This window comes from Eubalaena glacialis, chromosome 4 (genome assembly GCF_028564815.1).
Source record: "Eubalaena glacialis isolate mEubGla1 chromosome 4, mEubGla1.1.hap2.+ XY, whole genome shotgun sequence".
Lineage (NCBI taxonomy): Eukaryota > Metazoa > Chordata > Mammalia > Artiodactyla > Balaenidae > Eubalaena > Eubalaena glacialis.
Window position 1 is genome coordinate 126,957,228 of NC_083719.1, and position 27,504 is coordinate 126,984,731.

Genomic DNA, 27,504 nt, shown 5'->3' on the forward strand with positions numbered 1-27,504 from the left:
ATGACTCCCTTCTACCCAACCCACCACTGGCAGGTGGGTTTATGGCCTTCTAGACCTTTTCCTGTGTACTGGCACAGTATTCTCATATGTATTATCGTGAGAAATGTGTAGCTTGAGTCTGTCCCATTCTCTTTACACATGTGGGGTAATATTTTACCTGCTGATATTCCGCAGTTTAGTATTTTATTTAACATGCCATGGAGAACATACATAATGGCCTCATTCTTTTCAACAGCACTGTTCTATGATATAGGTGATTATAGCTTTACTTACCTATTGTCTACTGATGGGTGGTCTTCCACACTTTAGACATTACAGATATTCCTGGGAACATGGGTGAGTGTTCTTCCAAAACACAGCAATCATTCAATGATGTCATCTCTTGTTATTATTGCTTTTTGTTGTTTCATTATTCATATAGAGGGCTTGTTGCCTTCCGGAAATCCCCTTTCAGGTGGAAGCAGTTGTGTAAAGGAATAGATCTCCATTTATAGGTTGTAATAAAGTTTTCAACAAAATATTTCTGGTAAGAGAATAGAGGTGCTATGTGGGCAGGGCTTTGAGGGGTGTATAGGAGTGCAGAGGAGGCGGGGACGGAGCAGCAGGAAGGGGGATTTGTATTGCCAGGGCCTGACTTAGCTCATGGTAGGTTCAACAGTTCCAAGAGGATGCGGCTTTACATTTCTTGGTCGCTTGGCAAAATCGGGCCTCGGACAAAGGCAGCCACAGGTTCAGACTGGCAGCATCCTGAGTAAGAGGGTCCCTGCTGGGGTCTAACCAAGTTCAGCTCTGACCCGCCTCCTTCCTTCCTGTTTCCTCAGGGCGGGGGATCTGGGGAGGAGCAACTCTGCGCTGACTTTCCAGAGCTAGACCTCTCCCAGCTGGACGCCAGCGATTTTGACTCGGCCACCTGCTTTGAGGAGCTGCAGTGGCGCCCGGAGAACTCCGAGACCGAACCCAGCCAGTACAGCCCCGACGATCCGGAGCTCTTCCAGGTATGCCCCCCGGAACCTCGCTGCTTCTCTCTGCCCCTAAAAGCCTGGCTCTGCCCTGAGCCATCTTCTTCTATACTTGCTCATGCAAAGAAGTCTCCTCATCCACCAAAGCTCTTGGGACCCTGTCTCTTGTCCCGGGTCTGCACTTGATCTTGGGCAACTCTTGCCCACTTGCCAGGCTGTGTTATCGCCCCTGGGAAGTGAGGGCTTGGAAGAGCTGCTCTCTCTATGCCCCCAGTCAGAACCGAGTCCCTCTGTGAGCCAGAGCGGGTTCCAAGGCCTCCCTTCCCTGTATGGTCACACTGAACTCTCATGCCCACCCTGTGAAGCAGGTGAGATTATTCCCCCATTTTACAGATGAGGAAACTGAGGCTTGAAGAACTTTAGTCACGGGCCTAGGGTGATTTACTTGGTTGGTATCTGAACTAGATTTAAACCCAGTTTACCTGCCTCCTGAACCAGAGCTTTATAACCATGCTGACGCCATAATGGGAATGACTCACATTCTCATGCTGACGCCATAATGGGAATGACTCACATTCTCTGTGGCAGGACTGTCCCTGTTTGTGTATATTAACTCACTTAATTTTCTTAACAACTCACATACAGGAGTATAGTTATCTCCATTTTTCAATTGGAGCCTAGAGGTTCTTTAAAAAGAGTCAGTGCCAAGAACCGCAGTGCATATCTATGCATCTGCCTCTGTTCTCAGCTTTGGAGGCACATTTCCTTTAAGAAGCCCTCGAACATGGGGTAATGTGATGTCTGGGATTTGCATCAGAATAAAGCAATCCCTACATGCATTTGCGTTTGTGGGTGTGGGTGCATGGCATGGAGGGTAATAAGTGAAATATGATTGCCCACGTTGAATCTGGGTGATGGGTACATTTGGACTCATTATTCTTTCCTTGAAATATGCTCCCCTATAAAGATTGGAGGAAGAAGCCATAGCTCCCTGTGTCTGTCTGGCAGGATGATGATGATGATGTTGATGTCTGGCAATATAATAATAATAATAACAATAGCAACAACAATAATAATAACATACCATGTGCCAAGTCAGTGTGCCATGAGCATCATCTCAAATAGTACTCCTGACAGATTGTATCATTCCTTCTAGAAATGTTTATGGAGCTCCCTGTATGTGTCAGACACTGTGTTCAACAGTGGACTCTTATGGTCTAGAGGGAAGACTGACCCTAGATCAGGTAATACATAAACAAAGAGTGGTCACTTGTGACATGGGCACAGTAAGAATAAACCTGGGATGAGAAGAGCATCTAAAGGCTGGGTGGTCAGGAAAGGCCTTTCCAAGGAGGAGATGCTTCAGCTGAAGGAGGAGGAGGAGGAGCCACATGATGAGTGATGATCACAGAGCCAGGAAGCAGGAAAGCTTGCTGTGTTGGGACCCAAAGGGCTGGAGCAGTAGCTAAGGGGAAAGTGCCAGGAAATAGTTGGGGGGTGGAGGTGGGCTAGGAGGGGCCAGATCATGCAGGCTCTTCCGGGCCTTGTTAAGGAGTTGGATTTTTCCCAAGATTATTCTAACCTGTCGGTAGAAAAACTATCAGTAACCCATTTTACGGGTGAGGAAAGTGACGCTCAGAGAGGTTAAGTAACTTGCCCAAGGCCATACAGTTAGGAAGGGTCAGAGTGTAGACTCTAACACAGGACCCCAAACCCCTCGCTGTTGTATAACCTCTTTGCCAACCCTATGAGGATCAGGAGGGCTGGGCTCTAATTCTGGCTCTTTTCCAGGACCTCCATTCTTTCTCACAACAATGGGGTTAACTACGCTATGCTACCCCCTCCCTCAGAGGGGGCCAACTTCCAGGAAATGCTTTCAGGTTATGGAGAGCTGATGAGTGAGAGGGGTTTAGATGCTGCGGGGAGACCATCCCCACCTAAACTGTACAGGCCTCACCTACTCAGAGACTGGCCAGACCCACTAGTAAGCTCCTGCCAAGGTCCTACAATGTGCATGAAATGGTCTCAGACACAAGTCAGCCTTGGTATGGCCCTTCGGCTCTTAGCACAACAAGGAAGGCAGGAGAATCTTCACAGATGGTTAGGACTGAGGCAGAACTCTGCCCACCCAGCCCCTCTCCCCTTCATGGCCCGCACTCCACCTCTGCTCCACCCATTACACACCGGTGCGCCTCTGTGCGGTGATTATGTGGTTAGTGCCTGATTCCTCCCTCCCCCCCTCCCCCATCATAAACCCCCTGAGCTTGGGGGCTGATACAGCGTTGTGCATTGTTATATCCCCAGGGCTCTGCATGGAGCCCGGCACTTTCTTGGGGCTTAAAAAATATTTATCATATGAATAAATCCTTCGACACCCAGCTGTCATGTTAGCCCCTCTTAAGGCAGGTGGTCAGTCACTTCCTCTCTGGGCTCCCATCCTGTGTATGTGCATGCCTGTGACCTTCAGACTTCGAGCTCCTTGAGGACAAACAGCGTTTTGTTTTTCTGTGGGGCCCTTGCGCATCGAAAAGACTCAATCATATGTGTTGAATGAAGAAACTGATTGTAATAGTTTCCTTCCTGCCAAGGACCAGACACGACCCATTCCAGAGTCCTTGAGCTGGGATACAGGGGCCAGAGGTTCTAATACCCCCTCTGCCACTAACTGGGACAGAATCCTTAGCTGACCAGTGGCAGTCATAGAGCCATGCTGCCTTGTGTCCGAGTCGTGTTCTCACAAGTCAGGTGGTACCATCACTATGGAAACAGACAGGGAGAGTGGAGAACAGCTACCCTTACAAGAGTTGACAACTGCTTGGGGGCAGGGACAGCGCCTTCCGTTTCTGTGTGCCCAGAGTCCTAGGGCCAGGGTCACAATAGGCTAAACTTAGTAAGTATTTTTGGAGGAAGCAGGTGTCTGGTTCTATCACCATGTGCCATGTGGCCTTGGGCTAGTAGCGCCTCACTGTTGGGCCTCAGTTTCCCCAGGTGAGAAATGAAGAACGAGCATGGATCAGATCAGTGGTTCTTAATCTGTTGTAGGGAGAGAGTCACTGGGTCCTTTTAGACCCTGATGACATCTGTGGACCCACCCGCAGAAAAAAGGAAGGGAAACTGATTTCCTGGGTTTCCTGCACCCCAGTTGAGCCCTGGAACGGCAGACGATTTCTGAGTGTTCTTCTGGCCCTGATAGCCTAAATTCTGTTCTGTGTCATTCCTTCAAGCTCCTCTAGGCACTCAGAATGAAGCGTTCTCCCTCAGGTTTCTTGCAGGTTCCTTTTCCTTCAGCCTAAGAGAGCGCAGGAAGGTTGGGGGTGGAGCCAAGTCTATTAATATCCCTTCCTCAGCTGATCAACTCTCCATTAATTTGCGCTTTGTTTCTAAGTGGAGCCGGGAGAGCTGAGCTAATGGGCCCGGGAAGAGGAGAGGGGCGGCATGGCTCCCTGTGATGTATTATCCTAGGGCGCTGATGGCACGATGCCGAGGGCAGGAATGGACTTTCTTCCCAGACAGGGTCAGAACCCACAACCCTGCCTGGGTATTCCAGAGCTGGAGCAGCCCAGGGAGGGCTGAGGAGAGAGCGAGGAGACCTTCTGTCAGTCATTTTGTTTTTACTCAACCTATTGGGGCTCCTTGGGGTCTCTGCCATCTGGCATTCCTTTCAGCACCGTGCCTGGCACCTAATAAGTCCTTGACCATCCTCCCCAGCCCTTCCTGACTTGCTGTGTGACCTTGGCAAGTCTCTTTCCTGGACCTTCATTCCCCCCACCCCCAAAAGAATGGCAAATAGGCTTCCCCATGAGTTCCAACTGAGATGTATCGGCAGTGTTGCCTGGAGGGTTGTGTTCAGAAAGGTGGAAGGAACAAGAGCCACATTGGTTAGCGACATGGCGGGGTGGGGGGGAGGGATGGGGACAGTAGCACGCAGGCTGCATGTTTGACATCCCTGGTCACTATGTGATCCCTGAAGGCCCTTCCAGCTCTGATAGTTGTGATAATTCAGAATATCTCTGGGCCATGCTCCTCTCCCTGTGAAAGAGGGAACCCTCATTCCATCCAGTGCTGATGACATCGTTTGTGAATAACTTCCCTCTAGAATCTGTTTTTTGAGACTCTAATCTCAGTCTCTCCCCAGTGGTCAGAGTTCATTGTTTGGTTCACTCATTCTTCCATTCAGCAAATCTGCCTGGAGCCTCCCATGCCCCAGGCACTGAGCTAGACCCAGGAACATTGCACAGAGCCCTTGTGTCACTGCCTCCAAACTGGCCTTCCTAGCAGCCTTTGGAGGGAAGCCAACCAGGGATCCTGTCTTCCCGTTTACCGGAAATCAGCAAGGCTTTGAAGAGGGAAATGACTTGCGCAGGATCACCCTGTCAGTGGCAGAGCTGCTGCCACGGTCAGCCCCAAGAGTGGTCCTTGAGTCCCAGGTCCCAAGATCTTAACTCCCCATCAGGCTGGACAGATTGCTCTGGGAACACAGGGTTGGGGTTCTGGCCTGAGGATGGGGATGAGGGGCTGCCACTTGAGCCCGATTGCATTCCCGAACCAGAGTTCTTGGGCCTGGATCTGCCCTTGGACTCCCATCCCCAGGGCCCGGGTCAGGCTCAACCAAAACCTTTTGACCTTTTCTTTTATTCTTAGCTCTGTTCCAAAATTACAAACACATTTTTTCTCTTCTCCCCATGTACCCCCTTCGAATTACTCAGCTGCTGCTCCGGCTGCAAGGCCTGGAACAGATTTCGTGCAGCCAAAAGGCCGTCACGACATGTGTATTTCGAATGAACTTCCTGAAGAAAGGATAAACATCCTGACCTGGGATGGGAAAGAGTGCTGGGGAAGGCATCATGTGACAGAATTGCCTCCTGCCAGAACAGGCCCAGCAGCCAGGGTTTACTGAATGAGGCGCTTGGTGCCTCACCTAATAGCAGTGTGATCTCTGTGCCCCAGGGCTGGTGGGCTGGTATCTGTCGGTGGGCTGGGAGTGTGCACGCTGACCCTCGTGTTATGTCTGAGACATCAGGGAAGGAAGCTTCTTGGTTCATGTGTGTGTGCTGTGCTCCGTATAAGCCCTGCCTCTGCCCTGGATTTGCTGTGTGAATGAATGCAACGTACCCAGGACACGTTGGTCAACCTCTATGAGCCTCAGTTTCCTCAAATGCAAAATGGTGATGGGAATAGTATCCTTCCCCGCAGAGGTTATTGTGGGGTTTACCTGAGGCAGTATTTACAAAGCCTCTCTATTCCTCTCATCAGCCAAATTCTTTGTCCCTGGCCTTGGCACTAGGTTTTCTCTCTGCCTGGAATCTTCTTTCCTCAGCTCTTTGCCTGGCTGGTTCCTTCTCATCTTTCAAGCCTAAGTTTCAGTATTAGCTGCTCAGAGAGGCCTTCTTTGACCACTGTAAATAGCCTATGAATCTTCACCACCTTCTTATTCTCCATCACAGCTTCCTTTTATTTTTTTCCCAGGCTTTCTCACTCTCTGAAATGATCTGATTTTGTTTCCTTATTTAATTGTTTTCTCCACTGGAGGGTAAACTCCATGAGGACAGGGGCTGTACCAGTCTTGGGATGCTGTGTTACCAGTGCCCAGACAACACCAGGCACAGAGTAGCCATTCAGTACATATGTGCTAGGAGAAGGGAGGCGGGGGAGGAATTGCCCACTGCCGCCATCATTATCATCATCACCATCATCCCCCCCCCCAACCACCACCATCATCATCACCACAGCCACCACCACCATCGTCATCACCATCATCACCACCACCACCATCAACATCACCACTATCACCACCACCACCAACATCACCATCATCACCACCACCACCATCATCATCACCATCATCACCACCATCACCATCACCACCACCACCACCACCACCACCATCACCATCACCATCAACATCATCATCACCATCATCCCCCCCTCCACCATCATCATCACCACAGCCACCACCACCATCGTCATCACCATCATCACCACCACTACCACCACCATCATCCCCACCACCACCACCACCATCAACATCACCACTATCACCACCACCACCAACATCACCATCATCACCACCACCACCATCATCATCACCATCATCACCACCATCACCATCACCATCACCACCACCACCACCACCACCACCATCACCATCAACATCAACATCATCACCATCATCATCACCACCACCACCACCACCATCATCAGCACCACCACCAACATCACCATCATCATCATCATCATCACCATCATAGCAGGAATCATAGTAGTAGTAGTAGTAGTAGTAGTAGTAGTAGTAATAGTAGTAATGAGTACTTGTTAGGTGCCAGGCACTGTTTTCTAAGCATCTTACATATGTTAACTCAGTCCTTGACAATAACCTTATGAAGTAGGTATTGTTGTTACAGTTGATAAATGTGAGATCTGGGATTCAGCCCCAGTTCCAGAGCCCAGGCTCCTAGCCACTGCACTAACTGCTCCTCCATGAGTGAATGAGGCAGCAAGCCCCGGAAACCCACAGGGGAATGGTAGCTGTTTTCCTGTTGCTCTGCTTTCACTGTCATGGGTGAACCTTGAAGCTTCCAGCCTTTCTACCACCTGCCTGGGCCCCAGGGTCAGAGAGACTGACCTGGGGCTACCATTGGCATAGACCAGCCTCAGGGCTCTGTCCAGGGAGAGACGCAGGAGGTCGTGGTTGAAGCGGCTGTCCTTAGAGGAGGGGACGGGCGTCCCTCACGTGGACAGCCCTGGGCCTGGGGTCACATGCTGATGAGCAGCAGAGTCCAGACTGGGGCTCCTAGGCCAAGCCCCTTTCCGTTTCCACCTGCTGCCTGCTCATAAACTTCGTTGATTCCTGGAGTCCATAGCACATTTCTTGGGCATCTGCTGTCCCAGCAAACTGAGAAGATCTGAGTGGATTTGGCGGGAGGGTGATGGCAGTGCAGCTGTGTGTACAGAGCAGATTTCTACACAAAGTCGCTGAGCCCAAGGCGTTGACTAACCGTGTCCCCTCTCTGCCTCTCTGCTCACTGCAGATAATCGACAGTGAGAATGAGGCCCTCCTGGCAGCACTCACCAAAACCCTGGATGACATCCCTGAAGATGTTGTGCATCTGGCCGCCTTCCCAGCCCTGGATGATGGAGACGCACCTTCCTGCGCTTCTGCTTCTCCTGTCCCCTCATCTGCGCCCCCCAGCCCCTCCCTGGAGAGGGCCCCAGCCTTGGCCCCTGAAGTGGATGAGCTCTCGCTGGTGAGAATCTGTTTCCAACTGAAGTGATGGTGGTGGCTTGAGATGTGGTGTCTGGTGGTAGAGGTGGTGGGTGCTGGGAAACCAGCTCCAGCCCCTGCAGGGGTCTCCGTGCATCACTGGCAAGGGTTCAGGACAGACAGCCTGGACTGGCCATGGGAGGCCTCCCTGGGCTTCGCCTGCAACACTGTAGGCCCTTTGGGATTTCGTGGATTGACCCTAAGTGTGTGTTAAACCCTTGAAATTAAATGCAAACATTTTCCTAAAGATTATGCATATACACACAGTAAAAATTCAAGCAGGAAGTATGGATAGTTAAAAGCAAAAACTCCTTACCCATCTCATAATTGTTTTTTCCTTCCTTAGAAGTAACCATGGTTACTGATCTGTTGTGTGACTTTCCTCTTCCACTTTTCTTTTTAACTACAAAAGGAAGCCTCCATTATACACTGCCCTGCACCTTGCTTTTCTCAAGTGAATTGTGTGTCTTGGGAACTCTTTCAAATGAACAGAGGTATCTCTGTTTTATCCTTTTTGTTGGCTACATAGTGTTCCTTCATAAGGATGTACCATACTTCTTTAACCAATTCCCTGGTTGGCAGATATGTACATTGTTTCAACTCCTTTATTGTTCCATTGCTTCAGTCTGTGTCCTGTTACTGGCCTTTGCCACTTGTAAGTGGATACATTCCTAGAAAAGGAATTCCTTGGTCGTAGGATATGTGGTTTTTCAGTTTAGACAAATACTTCCAGTTTGCCCTCCAAAGAGGTTGGACCGGTTCGTACTTCCACCAGCAAAAGTTAAATGCTACCTGAGTGTCCGTGGAATGTAGAAACGTACACATGGCATTGCAGGTTTCTAGGGAGAAGGTCTCAGCTTTTTCAGATTCCAAAGGGTTCGGGACCTCAGAAGTTGCTGAAAGCAGTTGCCCTTGACTCAGGCTTAGGGCACCAGAAAGCCAGATGTCCTGGCTTGTGAAGAACAGCTTATCTGTCTTGGGCTCCTCACCTCGACACTGTAGCTCCTAGGGGCTGGCGAGACTTAGCTGGAAAATCAGAGCCTGTTGGAGGTGGAAGGGGTCTTTGGTCGTGAAGAGTTAGTGCCAGGCAGGCCCTTGGTGACCATAAAGTGTGACTCTGGGGAAACTGAGGCCCAGCGAGGGGAGGGCCTCTCCCAGGGTCACACAGCAAGTTGGTGTGCCAGTAAGGATTAGAACTCAGGTACTCTGACTCCTGGTCCAGGACCCCTTTCCCTCTTTCCCACTGCCTGCAAGTTCTCCAAAGCAGTGTGAAGTATTTAGTAAGCACCTATGTGTGCCGGATACAAGCACACGTTCAGTCCCACATTGTGGCTCCTGCTGATAAGCGCTGTGCTTCCTTTCAGACTACAATCAGACCTCCCGGGTTTGATTCCCAGCCCCACCAATGAATGCTTATGTGTCCCTTAGGCACCTAGCCTCTCTCTGACTCAGCTTCCTGGTCTGTAAGGTGGGGTTAATAATAGTGCTTATCTCAAAGGTGATTGGGAGGAGTGCAGCAGATTAATACATATAAAGAACTTAGAACAGTGCCTGGTACAAAGAAGTGGCTCAATAAGTGCTATCTGAATGATAGTCCCAGCACAACTGGTGGTGGTGGTCATGGAACCAGAGGAATTCTGTATGGGACTGTGGAGAGGGACCACCCTGGAAGAGGTAGAGAGTGACCCTTGCTGGTCACCGGTTGTTCCCTCTCATGCCTTAGATGGCACTTTTGTTTCAGGCACTGGGCTAGGCACACAGGAAACAGATTCACCATCTAGACTCCCCGCATACCAACAGAGTTCTAGAAAGGCCCTGAGAATTTATACAGACACCCGGTTCTTAACCTGGAGACATGGTTCCCAGAGAGTCTACCTCTGGACTAATGGGGACCAGTGGACCTCTACATATATGTGTGTTTTTCTGAGGTCAGTAGCTTCTCTCATATTCTTAGAAACCAACCAAGGCTGGTTTCTCCCAGTCCTTTCCCTCTTTCTCAAGGCTGGGAGAGGGAAAGGACTCGCCCAAGGTCTCACAGTGAGCTGGGATTGAACTGAATCAGAACCAGGTCCCTTGCCTCTGGTCTAAGAATCTTTTCCTGTCCACGTCAGAGAATCACAGATGTGTGTGTTGGTCTGGGGTCTAGGTAGGGTGGTGTGCCTCATCCAGCTCCTAGGGGAGTGGCGAGTGGCCTTTGGCAATCCTCCTAGGGGTCATGTCCCTTGAGGAAACACTTGATGCTGTAGCAAAAGCCCATCATGCTTCTTGACTTGTTCTCAACCTTGGCTGTGGTAGGATCCCCGGCGAAACCCCCAGGCGTACTCAGCTCCCTGCTTTCTTGGCTGGGGTACACTGAGCACTTTTCCTCCGGGTACAGAAGCTCAGCAACTTTTATAGAAAATTTAGAAAAGCCAGACAAGCTTAAGAAGCTTCCACTTGTGTGAAAACAGCTGGCTGGGTTGGAAGTGATGTGTATATATATATTCTTGTATGATTGAATCCCACCTCATGAAAGGTCACAGGAAGTGGTGTATGTGTACTACGAGTATATGCAGAATGTCCCAATCGAGTGTGTGCATCACATTTCAACAGTAGGATGGGTAGACATCACCCAGCATCTGTTTGGGTTTCTCAAGATCACAGATATTCCTCTTAGGTTATTAACTCTCAAAAGGACTTACATTTTGTTGGGATACCTGTATGGGTTTGGGATTGTTAGACAACCTGCTTTCTGTACTTAATATATTGGGAACATATTCTAGGTCATTAAGTGCCCTCCCTGTGTTCCGCCATGGTCCTGTGATGATGGGGTCAGGGTGTGGTTGGTCCTGAGGGGCTGGCTCTGGGCCAGGCTTCTCCCTGAGGTGCGCCTCCCCGTGTCTCTGGCTGCAGCTCAGCCCCGGCTCCTCTCCTCTCTGTTCCTCCCACAGCTGCAGAAACTCCTTCTCGCCACGTCCTACCCAACCTCGACCTCTGACAGCCAGAAGGAAGGGACCGCCTGGCGCCAGGCAGGTCTCAGGTCCAGAAGTCAGCGGCCTTGGGTCAAGGTATTTCTGCACATGCCCCCAGACCCACCCAGGCCTCTGGGGGTCTCTGGGGAGGGCCATGTGCACCTTTCCACTCTTGTTAGAGGCCATCAAGTTCAATCCACTTCCAGCTTCCCTCTTTGCTCATCACACAATCCTTGTCATGATATGCTGGGCACTGCTTGAGACCCAGGCCAGTCTGGGGTTCTAGAAAGAGCCTTGGGCTTGTTCATGTGCCGTTGACCCTTGAACAACATGGGTTTGAACTTTATGGGACCACTTACACGTGGATTTTTTTTCAGTAGTAAATACTACAGTACTGCAGGATCCGCAGTTGGTTGAATCCACAGATGCAGAGGAACCGTGGCTGCTGAGGGCTGACTAGAAGTCATATGTGAATTTCCCACCGCGTGGCTGGTCTACCCCCCGCAACCCCCACATTGTTCAAGAGACAACTGTACCTCAGTGTTCCAGGCACTGTGTTAGATGTTGGGTTAGAGCAGGGACGGGGAGGATGTGGCCTGTCCTCAGGAAGCTTATGCTAATGAGGTGACAGAATGAAACATAAGGTCCTCACTGGTACCATGGAGACCATAAGGAGTTTGGATTTCTCTTGGGGGGAGCCATCGGAGAGCTGAAAGCTCTATCTTGAACACCCAGGAGGGAAGCAAGTCCCTTTTCCTCCTTGGGCTCCATCTTCTGAGACTTCCAAGGAGAGGTTTCAGAGGTAATTTCCCAGCATTCCTGTTACTCAAAGCCTGCACCCAGCCTTCCCCTCTTGTCCCCAGACACTGCTGCAGGGGACTGCTGCGGACAATCCCACCCCTCGGGGCAGAATCAGGATGGCATCTTTCTCAGACAGTGGCTCTGTGTAGGAGTCTGTCCCCTGCCTGGGCTCCCCTGGGGGGTGGACCCTGTCCCTGTGCCCCCTCCCTACTTGTCCTGGCTGACCTCCCAAAACAGAGGTCCATCCCTCATATTCCATTTTGTCAACAGGGCAGCAGCTAAGCTCCTTCCTGAGCCAGCCTGCCCTCTGGAGTGCTAGGGGGCACATCAGGGGTGTGAGACACCCTTGATAGCCAGTCTAGCCCCAGCAAAGAGACATTTGCACTGGGAGCAAAGCCCCTGTGTGGACCAGTGGGGGCAGATAAGGCTGGAGACAGCGGTCGGGTGGGGCTACATTGCAGAGCACGCCTGGCCAGGGGGCCTCCCCTTTACCCCACGGGTACTGGGAAGATACTGAATTGTTCTTTTTCTTTTTTTAACAGCTTTATGGAGGTGCCACTTATATACCATAAAAGGCACCTGTTTTAAAAGTATGATTCAGTGATTTTTAGTAAATTTACAGAGTCATGCAGCCATGACCACAATCCAGTTTTAGAACATTTCCATCATCCCAGGAAGATCCCCAGTGTCCCTGTTTACAGTTAATCCCTGTTCCCACGCCCAGCCCCAGGCAACCACTAATGTACTTCCTGGCGCTCTCTCTGAAGGCTCCGCGCAGGGGAGTGGGGTATTCAGAGCAGGGCTTTGGCAGTAAATCTAGAAAAGGCGAAATCCATAGCTAGGAGACCTGTTAGGAGGCTGGCCATTCCTTCATTCCTCATCCCCTGAGCACTGCTAAGTGCCAGGCTCTGTGCTGGAAGCTGGGGATGAGGTGGTGAAACCTGGCAATTCTGACGATCCAGGTGAGGCACGCTGGGCCTGGCCAGTGGCTGCAGGGGTGGGCAGCAGGGAAAAGCAGTGTGGTTCTCCTTCCTCACTCTGGCCTCTTTTTCTCTCCAGATGGACAGCATCCAAGACAGGAAGGCCCACATGATGCAGTCTCAGACCCGGAGTTGCACAGAGCTGCATAAGCACCTCACCTCGGTGCCGTCCTGCCCCCGGGCTAAAGCCCGCTCCCCTGATAGGGTCCTCCAGCCACCACCACCCCTGAGTCCCTGGGTCCCTGCCAAGGAGGATGAGGAGGCGGGTGAGGACTGCCCGAGTCCCCAGCCGGCTCCAGCCTCTCCCTGGGACTCCCCAGCACCGGGCAGGGCAGACCCCGGCGCCCAGGTTTCCCAGGAGGACACGCAGGCCATGGTGCAGCTCATTCGCTACATGCACACCTACTGCCTTCCCCAGAGGAAGCTGCCCGCACAGGCCCCAGAGCCAGCCCCCCAGCCCTGCAGCAGCCCCGCCAAGCAGGTCAGACCCCGGCCTCGGTGCCAGCACCCTTCCAAAGCCACCTGGGCTGAGTTCTCCATCCTGAGGGAACTTCTGGCTCAAGATATCCTCTGTGATGTCAGCAAACCCTACCGCCTGGCCACGCCTGTCTACGCCTCCCTCACACCCCGGGCCCGGCCCAGGCCCAAAGACAGCCAGGCCTCTGCGGGCCACCCCTCCCCCGTGGAGGAGGTGCGGGTCGCGGCTTCACCCCAGAGCTCGGGGCCCAGACCCAGCCTGCGCCCGCTGCGGCTGGAGGTGAAAGGGCACATCGGCCGGTTGGCCAGGCTACAGCCTGAGGAGGAAGATGAGGAAGAGGAGGAGGAAGAAGAAGAAAAAGAGGAAGAGGAGGAGGAGGAGTGGGGCCGGAAAAGGCCGGGCCGGGGCCTGCCGGGGACCAAGCTGGGGAGGAAGCAGGAGAGCTCCGTGTGCCCCGTGCGGCGTTCCAGGAGACTGAACCCGGAGCTGGGCCCCTGGCTGACGTTCACCGATGAGCCGATGGTCCCCGCGGAGCCCCAAGGGGCTCTGCCCTCGCTGCGCCTGGCCCCTGAGGCCTACGACGTGGAGGAGGAGCTGGGCAGCCCCGCGGACGAGGACAGTGGCCAAGACCAGCAGCTCCGACGGGGACCCCAGATCCCAGCTCTGGAGAGCCCCTGTGAGAGCGGGTGTGGGGACACCGACGAGGACCCCAGTTGTCTGCAGCTCTCTTCTGGAGGTAGTCAGAGTCGGTGGTCTGAGAGAGAGGGCAGGGCCGGGGTGTGGCAGACCCCACTGCCCGGGAGCCAGGAGCCCTGGGTTGGGCAAATCCCTCTCCCTCTCTGGCTCTCAGCTTCCCTTCCTATACAGTAGGCTAGTTGGGCAGATCTTCAGGAACCTCCTTCACATCTCTGAGTTTCTCATCATGCATGGGCCAGGCGTCCTTAATGAACGAGCAGCAAGATGCCTGCCTTCTTGGGGCTTGTGTTTCAGTGGGGGAGACAGGCAGTCAAAAAGTGAGCAAGAAAGGAAAAGTGATTACAAATTGTGATAAGTGCTCTAAAGAAGACTTCCTGGGTAGCAGTGTGATGGAGGGTGTGAGTCTATAAATTCAGCTCCACAATGAAGTGGCATTTTAAATGGTAACAATAGTGGGGATAATAATACAGCAGTTATCTGTTATGCCCTCGCTATGCCAGGCTTGGTCTAAGACTTAACACGGATTATCCCCATTGATCCTCACAGGAAGCTCGTGTGGTGGGTGCTGTTATAATTCCCATTTTAAGACACAGAAACAAAGGCACAGAGATAGCTAATGGTTGGTTCAGCTAGTTAGTCCTGCATCTGTCTGGGGCAGAGCCCACAGCCACTGGCCTTGGAAGCTGGAATGCTTCACCATTGTGCTACACTGATTGGCCAGAAGGGGTCGCCCTGGTGCCCATCAACTCTGCAGAATCAGTAGATCCGCCAGCTGTTATTGTTGCTGAGTCTGGGGGAATGAAGGTGGATTTGAGTTGTCCCTGCCAGTCCCTAAAAGTGGCAGAGGCTTTTGGGTCACACGCCTGAAAGAAGCTGTGCTTGGTACCGATGAAGTTCAGAGGGAAGCGTCTGCTAGCCATGCCATGTTGGGGAAAATCTCATTTTTTTCTTTTTTGTCTTCTTTTCAGACTCTCCCAGGTGCCTCATGCTGGCCTTGTCGCAAAGGTAGATTTTTAGAAATTGTTGATTTATGACTCCAGGAGACCTTATCTGGTTGGGTGTAGGGTGGTTCATCGGCCCCTGAGCCTGGTCCTGTCCCCACACCCCTGCCCTCATTGCCATATGGGACTCCCAGGATCTGGGCTCCCTTGAAAGGGAGTTTGTTTTTAGAAGCAGGCCCAGGTGAAAGATGGAGAATTTCATGGGGAAAAGTTGACAATGCTGTGTGGCTTTGGGCAAGTGTCTTCTTCTCTCTGGGCCTCAGGTGTTCCATCATAAAATAAGGAGGCTGACAATGCTTGTCCTGTCTCCACCTCCCTCAAGTCTCTCCCGTGTCTCCTAAAAGAGCTGTACAGCTTTGATTTCCTCCAACAACCAGGAGAGAGTTCCCCTGAAAATTCTCCCCCGGCATCGCTTTCGTGGGCAGCAGAGCCAGGGTCTGGCACAATGTCCCCTTGCCTTCCTGCCATGCTCGGGGAGGTGGAGCCTGCTGCTGACTGACTTCTCTCCTTCCTGTGCTCCCCAGCCCCACTGGCGACCCTCCTTTTGGCAAGAAGAGCTTCGAGCAGACCTTGACGGTGGAGCTCTGTGGCACGGCAGGTGAGCCGGGGGCTCAGCTGGTGGGGTGCCCTTGGGGACGCAGCCCCTTGGGCAGTTAGGGAGTACCCCATCAAGCCTTCCTTGCCACCGCTGCACAGGCTACGCCGGGTCTTGAGCTACACATTGAGGGCGTTATAAGGAGAGTCAGCGCCCAGGCTCAGCTGTTTAGCTGCCAACAGTTGGCACATGACCTGACATGAAAAGAGACACGTGTCTTCCCCTGAAGGAGCCCACAGTCTTATGTGGGCGACAGACTCATACCATGACAAGTACTGTATGATATGCGCTTGTTCCAAAGACCGTGCAAGAGCTCTGGGAGCACAGAGGAAGGGGAAGAGTGGGGAGGGGCAGGATGTGGCCTGAGAAGATTCACAAAGTATCCAGAGCAGCAGGCATTTGAGCTGGGCTTGCAGGATGCATAGAAGTTGGAGAGACAAAAAAAAAGGGGAAGGGTATCCCCGGCCGCAGAATTGGCATGAGCAGAGGCACAGAGGAACGGCAGTATAGGTGCATCAGAGGAGACTGGCCACCCAGTGTTGCTCTGTGGCAGAACTGGGGGGTCAGGCAAACACAACCACCAAAGGCTGAGAGGAATGCCAGGCCGAAGGGGTTCGTCTAGATCCTGTGGGCTTCAGGAGCACCAGAAAGGAAGAGCTCTCTGGCTGATGCCTGGGGGACGGTGGAGTCCAAGGTCAGTTGCAGGACCACTAAGGTCACTGTGGTGGTCAAATCCAGGTGGGAAATTTTACCTATGGTGCCTGCCCCCTCTGCACCCTGGGAGACTTCAGAGGCATTTGGAACGACCAGTTGGGAGGGCTCGTGGAATGATTGGATGTGGAGCAGGAAGAGAGATCTTGGATGATCTGGAGGCTTTGGCTACCATTGCCAGACTACAGAAGGGATGGCAAATGGCTTTCATCACATGCCAGCTCTGAAAAATTATTGATGGACTGTGTGAGAAGGAGTCCCAGGCTACGTCCAGGCTCAGTCAGCAGTGCAGTGATCGATTAGTGATGCCTGCCATCCATTGGATCTGGGGAGTGGTGACACATATGCTACTTCTCTGCCATCCCAAACTAGGGTTTCAGTGTTCCTTGGAGAAGTGATCTGTCTCTGCCTCACATGTGTTTCCTCTTGCTTGGGTAGGACTCACTCCACCCACCACACCTCCGTACAAGCCCACAGAGGAAGACCCCTTCAAGCCAGACATCAAGCACAGCCCAGGCGAAGACATAGCTCCCACCCCGGAGGTTCCCCAGCTCGGGGCCACCGCAGAGGCTGCCCACAAGCTGCCAAAGAAGCACCCAGAGCGGAGCGAGCTCCTGTCCCACCTGCGGCATGCCACAGCCCAGCCAGCCTCCCAGGCTGGTCAGAAGCGCCCCTTCTCCTGTTCCTTTGGAGACCACGACTACTGCCAGGTGCTCAAGCCCGACGGCGCCCTGCAGAGGAAGGTGCTGAGGTCCTGGGAGCCATCTGGGGTCCACCTCGAGGACTGGCCCCAGCAAGGTGCCCCGCGGGCTGAGGCACAGGCCTCTGGCAGGGAGGAAGGCGGGAGCTGTGATGTCGGTGCCCCCACCAAGGACAGTACGCTGCTGAGAGACCACGAGATCCGCGCCAGCCTCACCAAGCACTTTGGCCTCCTGGAGACAGCCTTGGAGGATGAAGACCTGGCCTCCTGCAAGAGCCCCGAGTACGACACCGTCTTTGAGGACAGCAGCAGCAGCGGCGAGAGCAACTTCCTCCTAGAGGAGGACGACGAGGAGGACGACGAGGAAGAGGACTCAGGGGTCAGTCCCCCTCGCTCTGACCACTGCCCCTACCAGAGCCCACCAAGCAAGGCCAGTCGGCAGCTCTGCTCCCGCAGCCGCTCCAGCTCTGGCTCCTCGTCCTGCCGCTCCCGGTCACCAGCCACACGAAGGAGCTTCAGGTATGGATAGACGGGTGGCCTCAGGACGGATGGTGGACCACTGAGGACCCCCCCAGTTTCAGGGGTGTCAGGGGAGAGAGGAGCCCTGAAACTGGGGCTGCGTCCCCCTGTGTGGTCAGTGTTCTGGTCGAAGGCCCTGGAGGTGGACTCCTTGGGGAGCTGTGGGCAAGTCCTGTATCCAAGCAAAGCCTGCTGTGTGGCAGTCAGGAGTGGCCCAAATCTCCTGGCCTCGGGGGAGGAAGAAAACCCACTTTCTGGCCTGATATCTAAATGAACTTGCCCCTTATTCATCTGTTTCTGTTTTTATATTTGTAAAACGGATAGGTTTTTGTGTAAACATACACAGGTAACCCTTGAACAAGGCGAGGGTTAGGGGCACCAATCCTCCTTACAGTCAAAAATCCGGTGTAATTTATAGTCGGCCCTCCTTATCCGAGGTTCCTTCGTATCCGCAGATTCAACAACTGCCGACAGTGTAGTGCTGTAGTATTTACTGTTGAAAAAAATCCCAATGTAAGTGGATCCACAGAGTTCACATCCATGTTGTTCAAGGGTCAGTATACCCACACAGTGTAATACCTATGTGATGTTTACATGTGAAAGAAAGATTAGCATAATTCTAATCTATGTTCCAAAAAAAAAAAAAAATACCGGGATTTAAAGCAATGATAAGGTTCATTCCCATTTCTCAGTGCTGCTGAGTTGCACAGTGTCTTCCGGCAGTCAGCTGCCCCCGTGGGAGCTCTTTTACCTTCGCACAGGGATGATGTGTCATGGGCCTGTTTGCTCGTGCCATCTTTGCTCACTGAACCGGACTGTAGAAGGAGCTTGTCCAGAATGCCGTGGGGGGCTGGGCAGAAAGAATGGAAGTTTGGCATATTTTGGTGGAGATAGATTGCTTCTCTCCCTGCTCACAGCAGGACCTGGCTCTTCTTGGGGGAGGCCTGAGGAGGGTGGGTGCAGGTCCCAAACCCTCTGCCCGAGATGCACCCTAGTGACCACCAGATGGTGCTCTTGGGTCCAGAGCAGTGCAGAGTCACCAGGAGGCCTTGTTACCACGCAGATGGCAGGGCCCCACCTCCTGAGTGTCTGGTTTTGTAGGTCTGGGGGTGGAGGTGGAGGATTTGCATTTCTAACAAGTTCCCAGGGAATGATGACGTTGCCAGAGTGCCATGCTCTGAGAAGCAGAATTCAGGTACTAGAAAGATACCTTTTCTTAGGAAAATTCCGCTTTATATTTCCTTATCTATACCAGTAGCTCTTAACTGAAAATCTGATTAAAAGCAAAGCCTCCTTTCCCCATTAGAATGAGCATAGACGTCTAACTGAGCATTCAATTTTAGGGGATTTGTGGACTCCCCAGACACTAACGTGCTGAAGCCCTGAACTATCTGTCACTCGAAATGAACTTATTTTGAGCAATTTCTCTAAAAGCCCTTCTACGTAATAAGCCAGGACGATCAGTCAGAGCCATCTTCTGTCAGACCTCTCTGAGCACTCCTTCCAGCTCCGTTCTCCTTTCTCCAGGGGTCGCTGTGAGCCAGCCCACCTGTGTTCTCGTTAGGCGGTTTCCTCTGCAGCATCTGCTCAGAAGCTACTACAGTTCTTGTCCTGTTGAAGCGCATCCCCCAAGGCAGGAGCTGGAGTTTCTCGGCCTCCTTCCCCTCCTGAGCTGTTCAGGGCCTGTACCCATGGGCTTGTCTGCAAAGAGTTGGGGGCCTCTCTCGAAACCCCCATGGATTCTCCTTTCCCTCTTCTCCCTTTTGGGCCAAGTTCAGGGCTGGCTTTCTCTGCCACTGGAGAAAGTTAATTGGTTAACTTGGTTTCTGCTCAGCTGCCTGGCAGAGCTTGGTAGCTGGTAAACCTGGTAAACTAGTCATCAGTCTTCTCCAGACCAGCATTTCTTTACCTGTGCTTCTGCTACCAAACAACAGTCAACAGGAAGCACTTTGAGCTGGTTTAACAAGCCTTCCAGTCACTCTCAGCTCTTCATGGGGGGAGGCTGCCAATTCCATTGCAAATGGATGATGGTACTATTATTGTATAGTACTTTAAAGTTGGCAAGTCACATCCCTTTCTTTTACCCTATGTGAGCTTCACAGGTGCACTTGGAGGGTGCGTCTGCCTCTTATCCCCATTTTATAGATGAGGAAGCTGAGGCTCAAAGACGTTCAATAGAAAAATATAGCCAGCAAGTATCGAGCCGTTCCTGGGCTAAGCATTTATGGGCATGTTCTGATTTGATCCTCCCAAATGGCCTAGGAGACAAATACAATTGATTCTCCCTAGTTTACAGGTGAAGAACTGGAGCTGAGGTGGCTTAAGTAGCCAGCCCAAGGTCACCAGCAGGGAGGTGGTAGAGTCAGCATTGGAGCGCTCTCTGACTCCGGAGCCCCTGCTCTCATCCTCTGCTTTATTCCCAAGGACGCAGACAGCGTGTGGCAGAGTTGGGACTCACCCACGCCCCACACGCCTTGCTCCTTCCACTCCAGCAGCCTGGCCCTCAGGAGGAGAGGGCAGTGCGCAGACAGTCAGGAGGGCGCAGGCGTGCGGCACCCAGGAGCCTCTCAGGCTGTGCATCTGGGCTGACTGGCCCGCTGGCTCCCAGGACCTGGGGGCTGTGATGGCTGCTGGGGTTCCTGCTTGGCCAGGCTCCAACCACTGGAGGGAGAGCAGTGGGTCTGGAATCAGCAGACCTCCCACTAGCTCTGGCTTCCTTACTTTTTAGCTTTGCGCGAATTTCATACTGAACCTGAGCCTCAGGGTTTTCATCTGGAAAGTGGGGAAACATGAGACCTCAGAGGATGGTTTTTTTTTCATCAGGTCAAATACCATAATGAAGCGAGAGGGCCTTTCCACCCCCGTTGGCACAGAAAGGTTCACAAGGGTTATGATTAGCAAGGTGGTTGTTCTCAGTGATCTCATCCCAGAAGCTGGCAGGAGGTATGGCGTGTCGGTCACGTGTTCAGACCCACAGGCGACCCCGGGCGGTCACCGCTGAGGGGGAAAGCCGGGCTCCCTCAGGAGGGCCTTCTCATAGTTCTGCCCTCATGAACGAGTCCGAAAGAAGCGGAGGAAGCATCCCTTGCCCCCTGAGCAAGTCCTTCCCCCTGTGGTTCCTGCCGAGAGTGAGTGCCTCTGCTTTGCTTGTTCACTGACAGATGTGAGAGCAGAGGGTCGTGTTCAGACAGAACGCCAAGTGTCCGGCACACCAGGAAGCGGCGGGAAAAGGCCATTGTAAGTGAAATGGGGCCCCAGAGCCCAGAGTGAATGGGGATGAGCAGGGGCGTCAGGAAGGGCTAGGGCTTTGTAGACCTGAAGCCCTTTGAGATCATCTGTGGCCTGCAGGAGATGGTGATATTTCTCTCATTTAAAAAAGCACAGGGGTCACCAAAGGGCATCAAAGGTGACACCGTGCAAAATGCAGCCAAGGGACTGGCTGGGAGGCATGCAGTTGGTGAGCATGTAGGGCTCAGCATCAGAGGCTTGACAGGGCCCGGGGGGCAGGCGGTGATGGGGGAGCAGAGCCGGCCCTGCTTCCACATCGGTGTGACCGTCAGTTGCTCCCCAGCTTCCCTGAGCCTCAGTTTACTCATCTGTACACAGGGTCCCCTGGTGCAATCGGGGCTAAGGGACCAAGAGAGACTGTCCCTTCCTCCTGATCCGTCTCCCTAATCTTCTCCCAGAGTTAGTCCAGAGGCCAGGCTGTGCCTGGTGGACCCACTGCAAAGCACCCCGTAGGGAAAATTCATCAGGAAGCTGCAGTGAGGAGCTGGACTCACCTCCTCCATATCACTTAGAAAGGAGGGAAGGGAAAGTAAGACAGAAGCACAAACAGACAGACAGACTCTCACTGGATTGTCTACCTCCCCACCAACTGCCCCCCAGCAGGATGCTTCAGGGAAGGGAACACATGAGGTATGCACACCCCAGAGGTACGCATGCAGCTGTCTCGAAGCAGGTACTTAAAACCATGTGGAAGCGTCTTCTTGGAATCCATGTGTGACCATTCAGCAGTTGTGACATGCCCTGTTCTAGGCGCTGGATGGCAAGAGTGAACAAGACAAACAAGGTCCCCACTTCCCATGGTTGGGCCAGAAGGGAGAGAGAGACAACAGACTCATAAACAAAGCAATAAACACTGTAATTACAGATTGGGAGGTGCACTATGAAGTTAATCACGTCATGACTAAAATGTCTGAAACAGTCGTGTTTTGACTGGTGGGGCGGATGTATTTATATGGTCGTCTGGGAGGGGCATCTTCAAGGAGCTGGGCCCCAAGGGATGAAAGGAGCCAATGAAGCAAAGATTCTGGAAGACAGTGGGGCAGAGGCAGGAAAGAGCCTTGTGAATTCAAGGTGCTGGAGGAGGCTGGGGGAGGACATTGCTACACGCAGCTGAACCTAGGCCATCCTAGGGAACCTGCACAGTTCCTGTGACCGTACAGCAGCGCCCTGCTGTGGACTGCGGGCCCGTGCTTTTCTCCCTGCCCTCAGTGGCGCAGAAGGGGATGGCTGGAGAATCACAGGCCTTTACCTGTTCCGGAGAAAGCCCATCTAAACCAGAACCTGGTGATTTTGCCCACAGGAGCACAGCTGGAGTTTCTCCAGCAAATCAAAGCCACTCTTCCAATAGCTGTGGCTTTAACTTCCAATCACAGATGGTAGAGGAGGAGGGGAGGTTCCAGCCGGGCTTCCCCCTCCCCTCCCCCTGCTGGGCAGTGCTAGGGGCCTGGCACCAAGCTCACCTGAAGGTCACCTCTTGGTCACAGTGTCTACACAGTACCCTGGCAAAACCAAAGATGATGGTGGCTCCAAGCCCTATGCCCCTGTCCCATTGCTTTTTTCCCAGCCCACTCTAACCCGTAGTGACCTGGCCCCCAGTGCTCATCCATTACCATCCTCGGACCTCCCCCACTACCAGAAAAAGTCAGACTCAAAACAAATACAGAAGCTACTCAGTGTGCAGTTACATCAGTAGTGATGGCTCCCTCTCCCGTCTCCGCCCAGTCTCTGCTCATTCCCTTCAAGTAAGCAGCTGCTTCCTTTGGGGCTACTTCCCCATCCGATGCTAAACAGCCCCCTCCTCTCACAAGGCAGGTCCTCTGGGATAGCGACCGTCATTGTCCTCTCTCTGACTCCAGCCCCAGCTGGTGTCGCTTGCTTAGCCAGGTGATGTGGACTGGGGACGAGGACTCCACGGGAGCCCGCCACCAAGGGGGCTCCAGGAAGCCAGGCAATGATGACGGGTCCCTCTGTGTCCCCCTCGGGCAGGGTGAAGGCCGCGTGGTGTACGTTCGAAACCTCTCCAGTGACATGAGCTCCCGTGAACTGAAGAGGCGCTTCGAGGTGTTTGGCGAGATTGTGGAGTGCCAGGTGCTCACGAGAAGCAAGAGGTGAGTCAGGCTGTCTCAGAGGAGGGGAGTGGAGGGCACAGAGGTTCCAATTCAGGTCTGGAAGCATAAAAGATGCCTGAGAAGATTTGCAGAGCAAATCTACCGCCAGCGCAGGGGAAGGAAGGACCGGTAACCATCATGCAACCCAGTAATAGCAGGGAACATGTACTGATAATTTGCTAAAGTGTGAGCCAATTTCCATGCATTCTTTTACTTAACTTTCCAACTTGCCTGTGACATATGCACTCTTACTCTTTCTATTGCTCTCCTTTCTGGGGAGCTCAGAGAAGTTAACTGAACAGCTACCTAGTGGCAGAGCCAGATCTGCAGCCCGTGTGTCAGCTTCTGGTTTTCCATCCTAGACCCTGGTACAGGGCTGCAAAAAGCTCCTGGTGGCTGAAGGCACGCTTGCATTGCAGTCTTACTTCGCTGCAAGCCCCATGCTGCTCCATCCCTCTGTTCCTCTGCAGCTGCGGCCCAGGTGTCTCACTCACCTGGGGAAGCAGTGTTTCATCTGTCAGGGGATCTGCAAGAATAGGTTGCATATAAATGCACAACTTAGATGTCAAAGCTTTGTCGGTTTTGAAATAATTCTAAAGTATCTCCCATTATACTTGCAAACTAAGTTATTAAGTTTTTAAAATTCTAATTTAATAATAATTTTTAAACACTTCAGCGAGAAAATAGTTTCTGCATAAGAATCATTACACATCTCACATCCCTTAGGGTGGCTACAGAAAATAACAAGTGTTGGTGACGATGTGGAGAAATTAGAACCTTGCGCACTATGGGTGGGAATATAAAAGGTGCAGCCACTGTGGAAAACGGTATGGAGGTTCCTTAAAAAATTAAACATAGAATTACCATTTTATCCAGCAATTCCTCTTCTGGGTATATAATCAAAAGAATTGAAGGAAGATATTGAAGAGATATTTGTACATGCATGTTCATAGCACCATTATTCACAATAGCCAAGAGGTGAAAACAACCCAAGTGTCCGTTGACAGATGAATGGATAAACAAAATGTATATGCATGCAGTGGAATATTAATCGGTCTTAAAAAAGGATGGGCATCAATCCTGTCACATGCTACAGCATAGATGAACCTTGAGGACATTATGCTAAGTGAAATAAGCCAGTCACAAAAAGACACATACTGTGTGATTCCACTTACATGAGGGATCTAAAGTAGTCAAATTCATAGAAACAGAAAGTAGAATGGTGGTGGCCAGGGGCTGGGAAGAGGGGGTATAGGGAGTTGTTGTTTAATGGGTACAGAGTTTGTTTTGCAAGATGAAAAAGTTCCGGAGATCCGTCACACAAACTTAACACAACTGGACCGTACACTTCAAGATGGTAAATTTTATATTATGTGTTTTTATCACAATTTTTTTAAAAAGTCATTATGCAAATAGAACTGTTTTAAGTTCTGTGCAGTCTTCAGGATGTCAAATGAAGATAACCTGTAAAAACAAAGCAATCAAATTAATCTCTAAGGAGATGGGTCTATTTGTTAAGATTTAAAAAGCATGCATGAGTCTCAGACATTTAAAGAATCAGAAGGGTCCCAACTTCGGCCTGGTTCAGAGAGGTGTCAGGAAATGTGATACAGCTGAGTGTTTACAAGGCATCTGCTGTCACTAGGCCTGTGCTGAGTAGTAGGAGGGTCCACAGGGTCGCTGTCCGTGAGGAATCTGTCTGGCAGATGGGTAGGTCGGGATTCGTCCTCTTGTTGTGTGTGGAACTGATGAGTCAGGGGTAGAACTGACTTTAGGTCCCCCTCACCTCAGCATCCTTCTCAGGCAGGCTTCCCTCCTGGTAGCAAAGTGGCTGCCTCCAGCTCTAAGTTTGTCTCCTACTCGGGGAAGCAGGAGTCTCCCTCACGGTTCCAGCAAAGACGTGGGATGGAGTCTTTGGGGTTCTGCTTTGGCTGACAGGTTCATCCTTGAACAAATCACTGTGGCCAAGGAGGGCCACCGTTGTGTGACTTACCCTGGCGCCCTGAGCCCAGCTGAGCACAGGGCGCTGTTGTCAGAGGAGGGGGAGTGGAGGCTGAGCGGGCAGGCACGACGCGTCTCCCATGAATGATGAGATGTGTACGGAGTACCATCGATCTTAGGGAAGGTGAAGGCCAAGTTAGCAGCCAAGGAAGGGCTGGCTGAGGCTGGCTTTGAAGGGTGCGGGACTGATAGGAAGGGGACATAGGTGTGGCAAATCCTAGAAAATGGGAATCCTGGGGGAAATAGAGGGGAGTGTGAAGAGGATCAGCTTTCATGGCGGGAGGCCTGAGTTTACTTCTCTGCTCTGCCACCTGTCTTTGGGCAAATTCTGAACTCAGAGCCTGTTTCCTCACCCCGGAGGGGGGAGATGACAACAGCCCCCCCATCACAGGGGGTCTGAAAAGCGTGTGGGGCGATGGGTGGTGGCCAGCCCCGGGCAAACATGCAGTAAATTGCCTGCTCTTACTATTACTCCATCGTGGAGGTCAGCCCCGTGACTGTCACTGTGTCTATCGAGGGGCCACGCGAGAGTCATCGCGGCTTTCCGCTCCTCACCTAGTGGCGGGTGGTCTGACGGTGTCGACCTGGCTGGCCCAGTGACGCGCTCCCCTTGTCCTCTCCCCCCCAGAGGCGAGAAGTACGGCTTCATCACCTACCGGTGTTCCGAGCACGCCGCCCTCTCTCTGAGGAACGGCGCTGCCCTGCGGAAACGCAGCGAGCCCTCCTTCCAGCTGAGCTACGGGGGGCTCCGGCACTTCTGCTGGCCCCGCTACACTGACTACGGTGAGTACGTAGGCCCCGCACATCCCAGTCAGACCCAAAACGTCAGGGGCAGTGACCTCCTTTATTGAAACCTAAAGCCCCCTCTGGACACGGCTCCCACACCCAGACTCCCCTGTGCTGGTGAGTATAACTTGGCTGCCACTTGGCCCGGAGGCGGGCCTCTGGTGCATCTTGTCCTGTGCCAGGACTGCTACCAAAGAGATGAAGCCTCTCGTGGCCTCTTGGAAGGTCCAATCTCGTGTTCACAGCCACCTGGCAGAACCATGACTACCATCTCTTTGACCTCACAGGGCCAGTAGCTGACCTGCCCCCTTGAGGGGCATCCACGGCGGCCCCGACAGGCAGCAGCCTTGTCCATTAATGGGCCGCAGTGAAGCTATTGTCACCATGCCTAGCCATCTGGGGACAAGTCAATGAAGAAGGATAAAGTACCATTTAGGAGCGAGTTCTTTGTAGGGGAGAGTCTGATGCAGCCTCCAGAGTGCAGGGCTGAGTGTCAGGAGACCTCGGAGGTTCCCAGCCAGGCAGTGCTCCTGACTGCATGTCCCCCAGGGGGACCCAGTTCCCTGGCCATGCGCTGAGGGATTCATAGTTTCGTTGGCTGCCTTATGTGACCTCCGCACTGGTTTCCTAATGGGCAAGAAACTGTTAAGGGAAGTAGAATTAGAGGCTTTTGGAGCTGGACAGGAGCTCTGGGGGACTCTGCTTCAGGCCTCCCCATCCTACAACCAGGGCGGCCGAGGCCCTGAGACGCTGCTCACACGGCAGAGGTGTCGCAGCAGGAGGGCAGAGCCGCTGCCCGCTGCCCGGTGCTCTCTGAGGCCTCGGGCCGCATCTGCTCTGTGGTGCTGACCCTGGCGGCAGATTTTCTGGTCCGCTGGCCTTTCTGAGCTGCTCGCTGCCTTCCCCTCTCACTGACTCCTCCACCCCCACCCAGATTCTAATTCAGAAGAGGCCCTGCCTGCGTCAGTGAAAACCAAGTACGAAGCCATGGATTTTGACAGCTTACTGAAGGAGGCCCAGCAGAGCCTGCACTGATAACAGCCTTAACCTTCGAGGAATACCTCAATACCTCAGACAAGGCCCTTCCAATATGTTTACGTTTTCAAAGAAATTAAGTATATGAGAAGGAGAGAGAGCGAGTGCGTGAGAGAGAGAGAGAGAGAGAGAGAGAGAGACTTGGAACTGCTGTCCTTTTAAAACAAACAAAAAAATCAATGTTTACATTGAACAAAGCTGCTTCTGTCTGTGAGTTTCCATGGTGTTGACGTTCCACTGCCACATTAGTGTCCTCGCTTCAGACGGCTTGTCCTGGGTGCACTCCAGACGCTGAGTCCGTCACCCACCTCCCCTTCCTCCCCGACCGACGTCCCCTCGTAGACGTGCAGCTGTGTTCACCATACCATTTCTTGTCTGTAGTGTGTGATGACGAAATCGTTACTTGTGAATAGAATCAGGATTATAAACTCATTTTTAATTGAAGAAAAAAAAGTATATCCTTAATGTATTTATGGCTCAGATGTACTGTGCCTGGGATTATTGTATTGCTTCCTTGATTTTTTAACTATGCACTGTCGTGAGGTGTTTGCCACTGAGCTGCACTGCTCCCTTTGCCAGAATGCCCCAGAGGTGCTGGGTGGCCGGAAGCCTGGCCACCGAGGAGGTGTGGCAT

The 27,504-nt window shown here is 52.5% G+C and overlaps 1 protein-coding gene across 1 annotated transcript; it reads left to right on the top strand.

The window, feature by feature from the left end:
* On the top strand, positions 1-27,450 carry PPARGC1B (PPARG coactivator 1 beta). The gene is made up of 12 exons (XM_061188985.1): positions 1-33; positions 822-995; positions 7,988-8,203; positions 11,151-11,267; positions 13,032-14,166; positions 15,095-15,131; positions 15,652-15,725; positions 16,872-17,652; positions 20,814-20,889; positions 22,927-23,048; positions 25,678-25,832; positions 26,770-27,450. The coding sequence occupies exons 1-12, from the start codon at positions 1-3 to the stop codon at positions 26,868-26,870; spliced, it is 3,021 nt and encodes a 1,006-aa protein (XP_061044968.1). The 3' UTR covers positions 26,871-27,450.
* Positions 27,451-27,504: the final 54 nt, after the last annotated feature.

What these genes read in the sequence shown, in the direction of transcription:
- PPARGC1B (XM_061188985.1), top strand. Translation starts at nt 1, where the DNA reads ATGACTCCCTTCTACCCAACCCACCACTGGCAG. An exon ending in GTCAGCGGCCTTGGGTCAAG is followed by an intron (nt 11,268 to 13,031) that starts GTATTTCTGCAC and finishes TTTTCTCTCCAG; the next exon opens with ATGGACAGCATCCAAGACAG. An exon ending in TCTGCAGCTCTCTTCTGGAG is followed by an intron (nt 14,167 to 15,094) that starts GTAGTCAGAGTC and finishes TCTTCTTTTCAG; the next exon opens with ACTCTCCCAGGTGCCTCATG.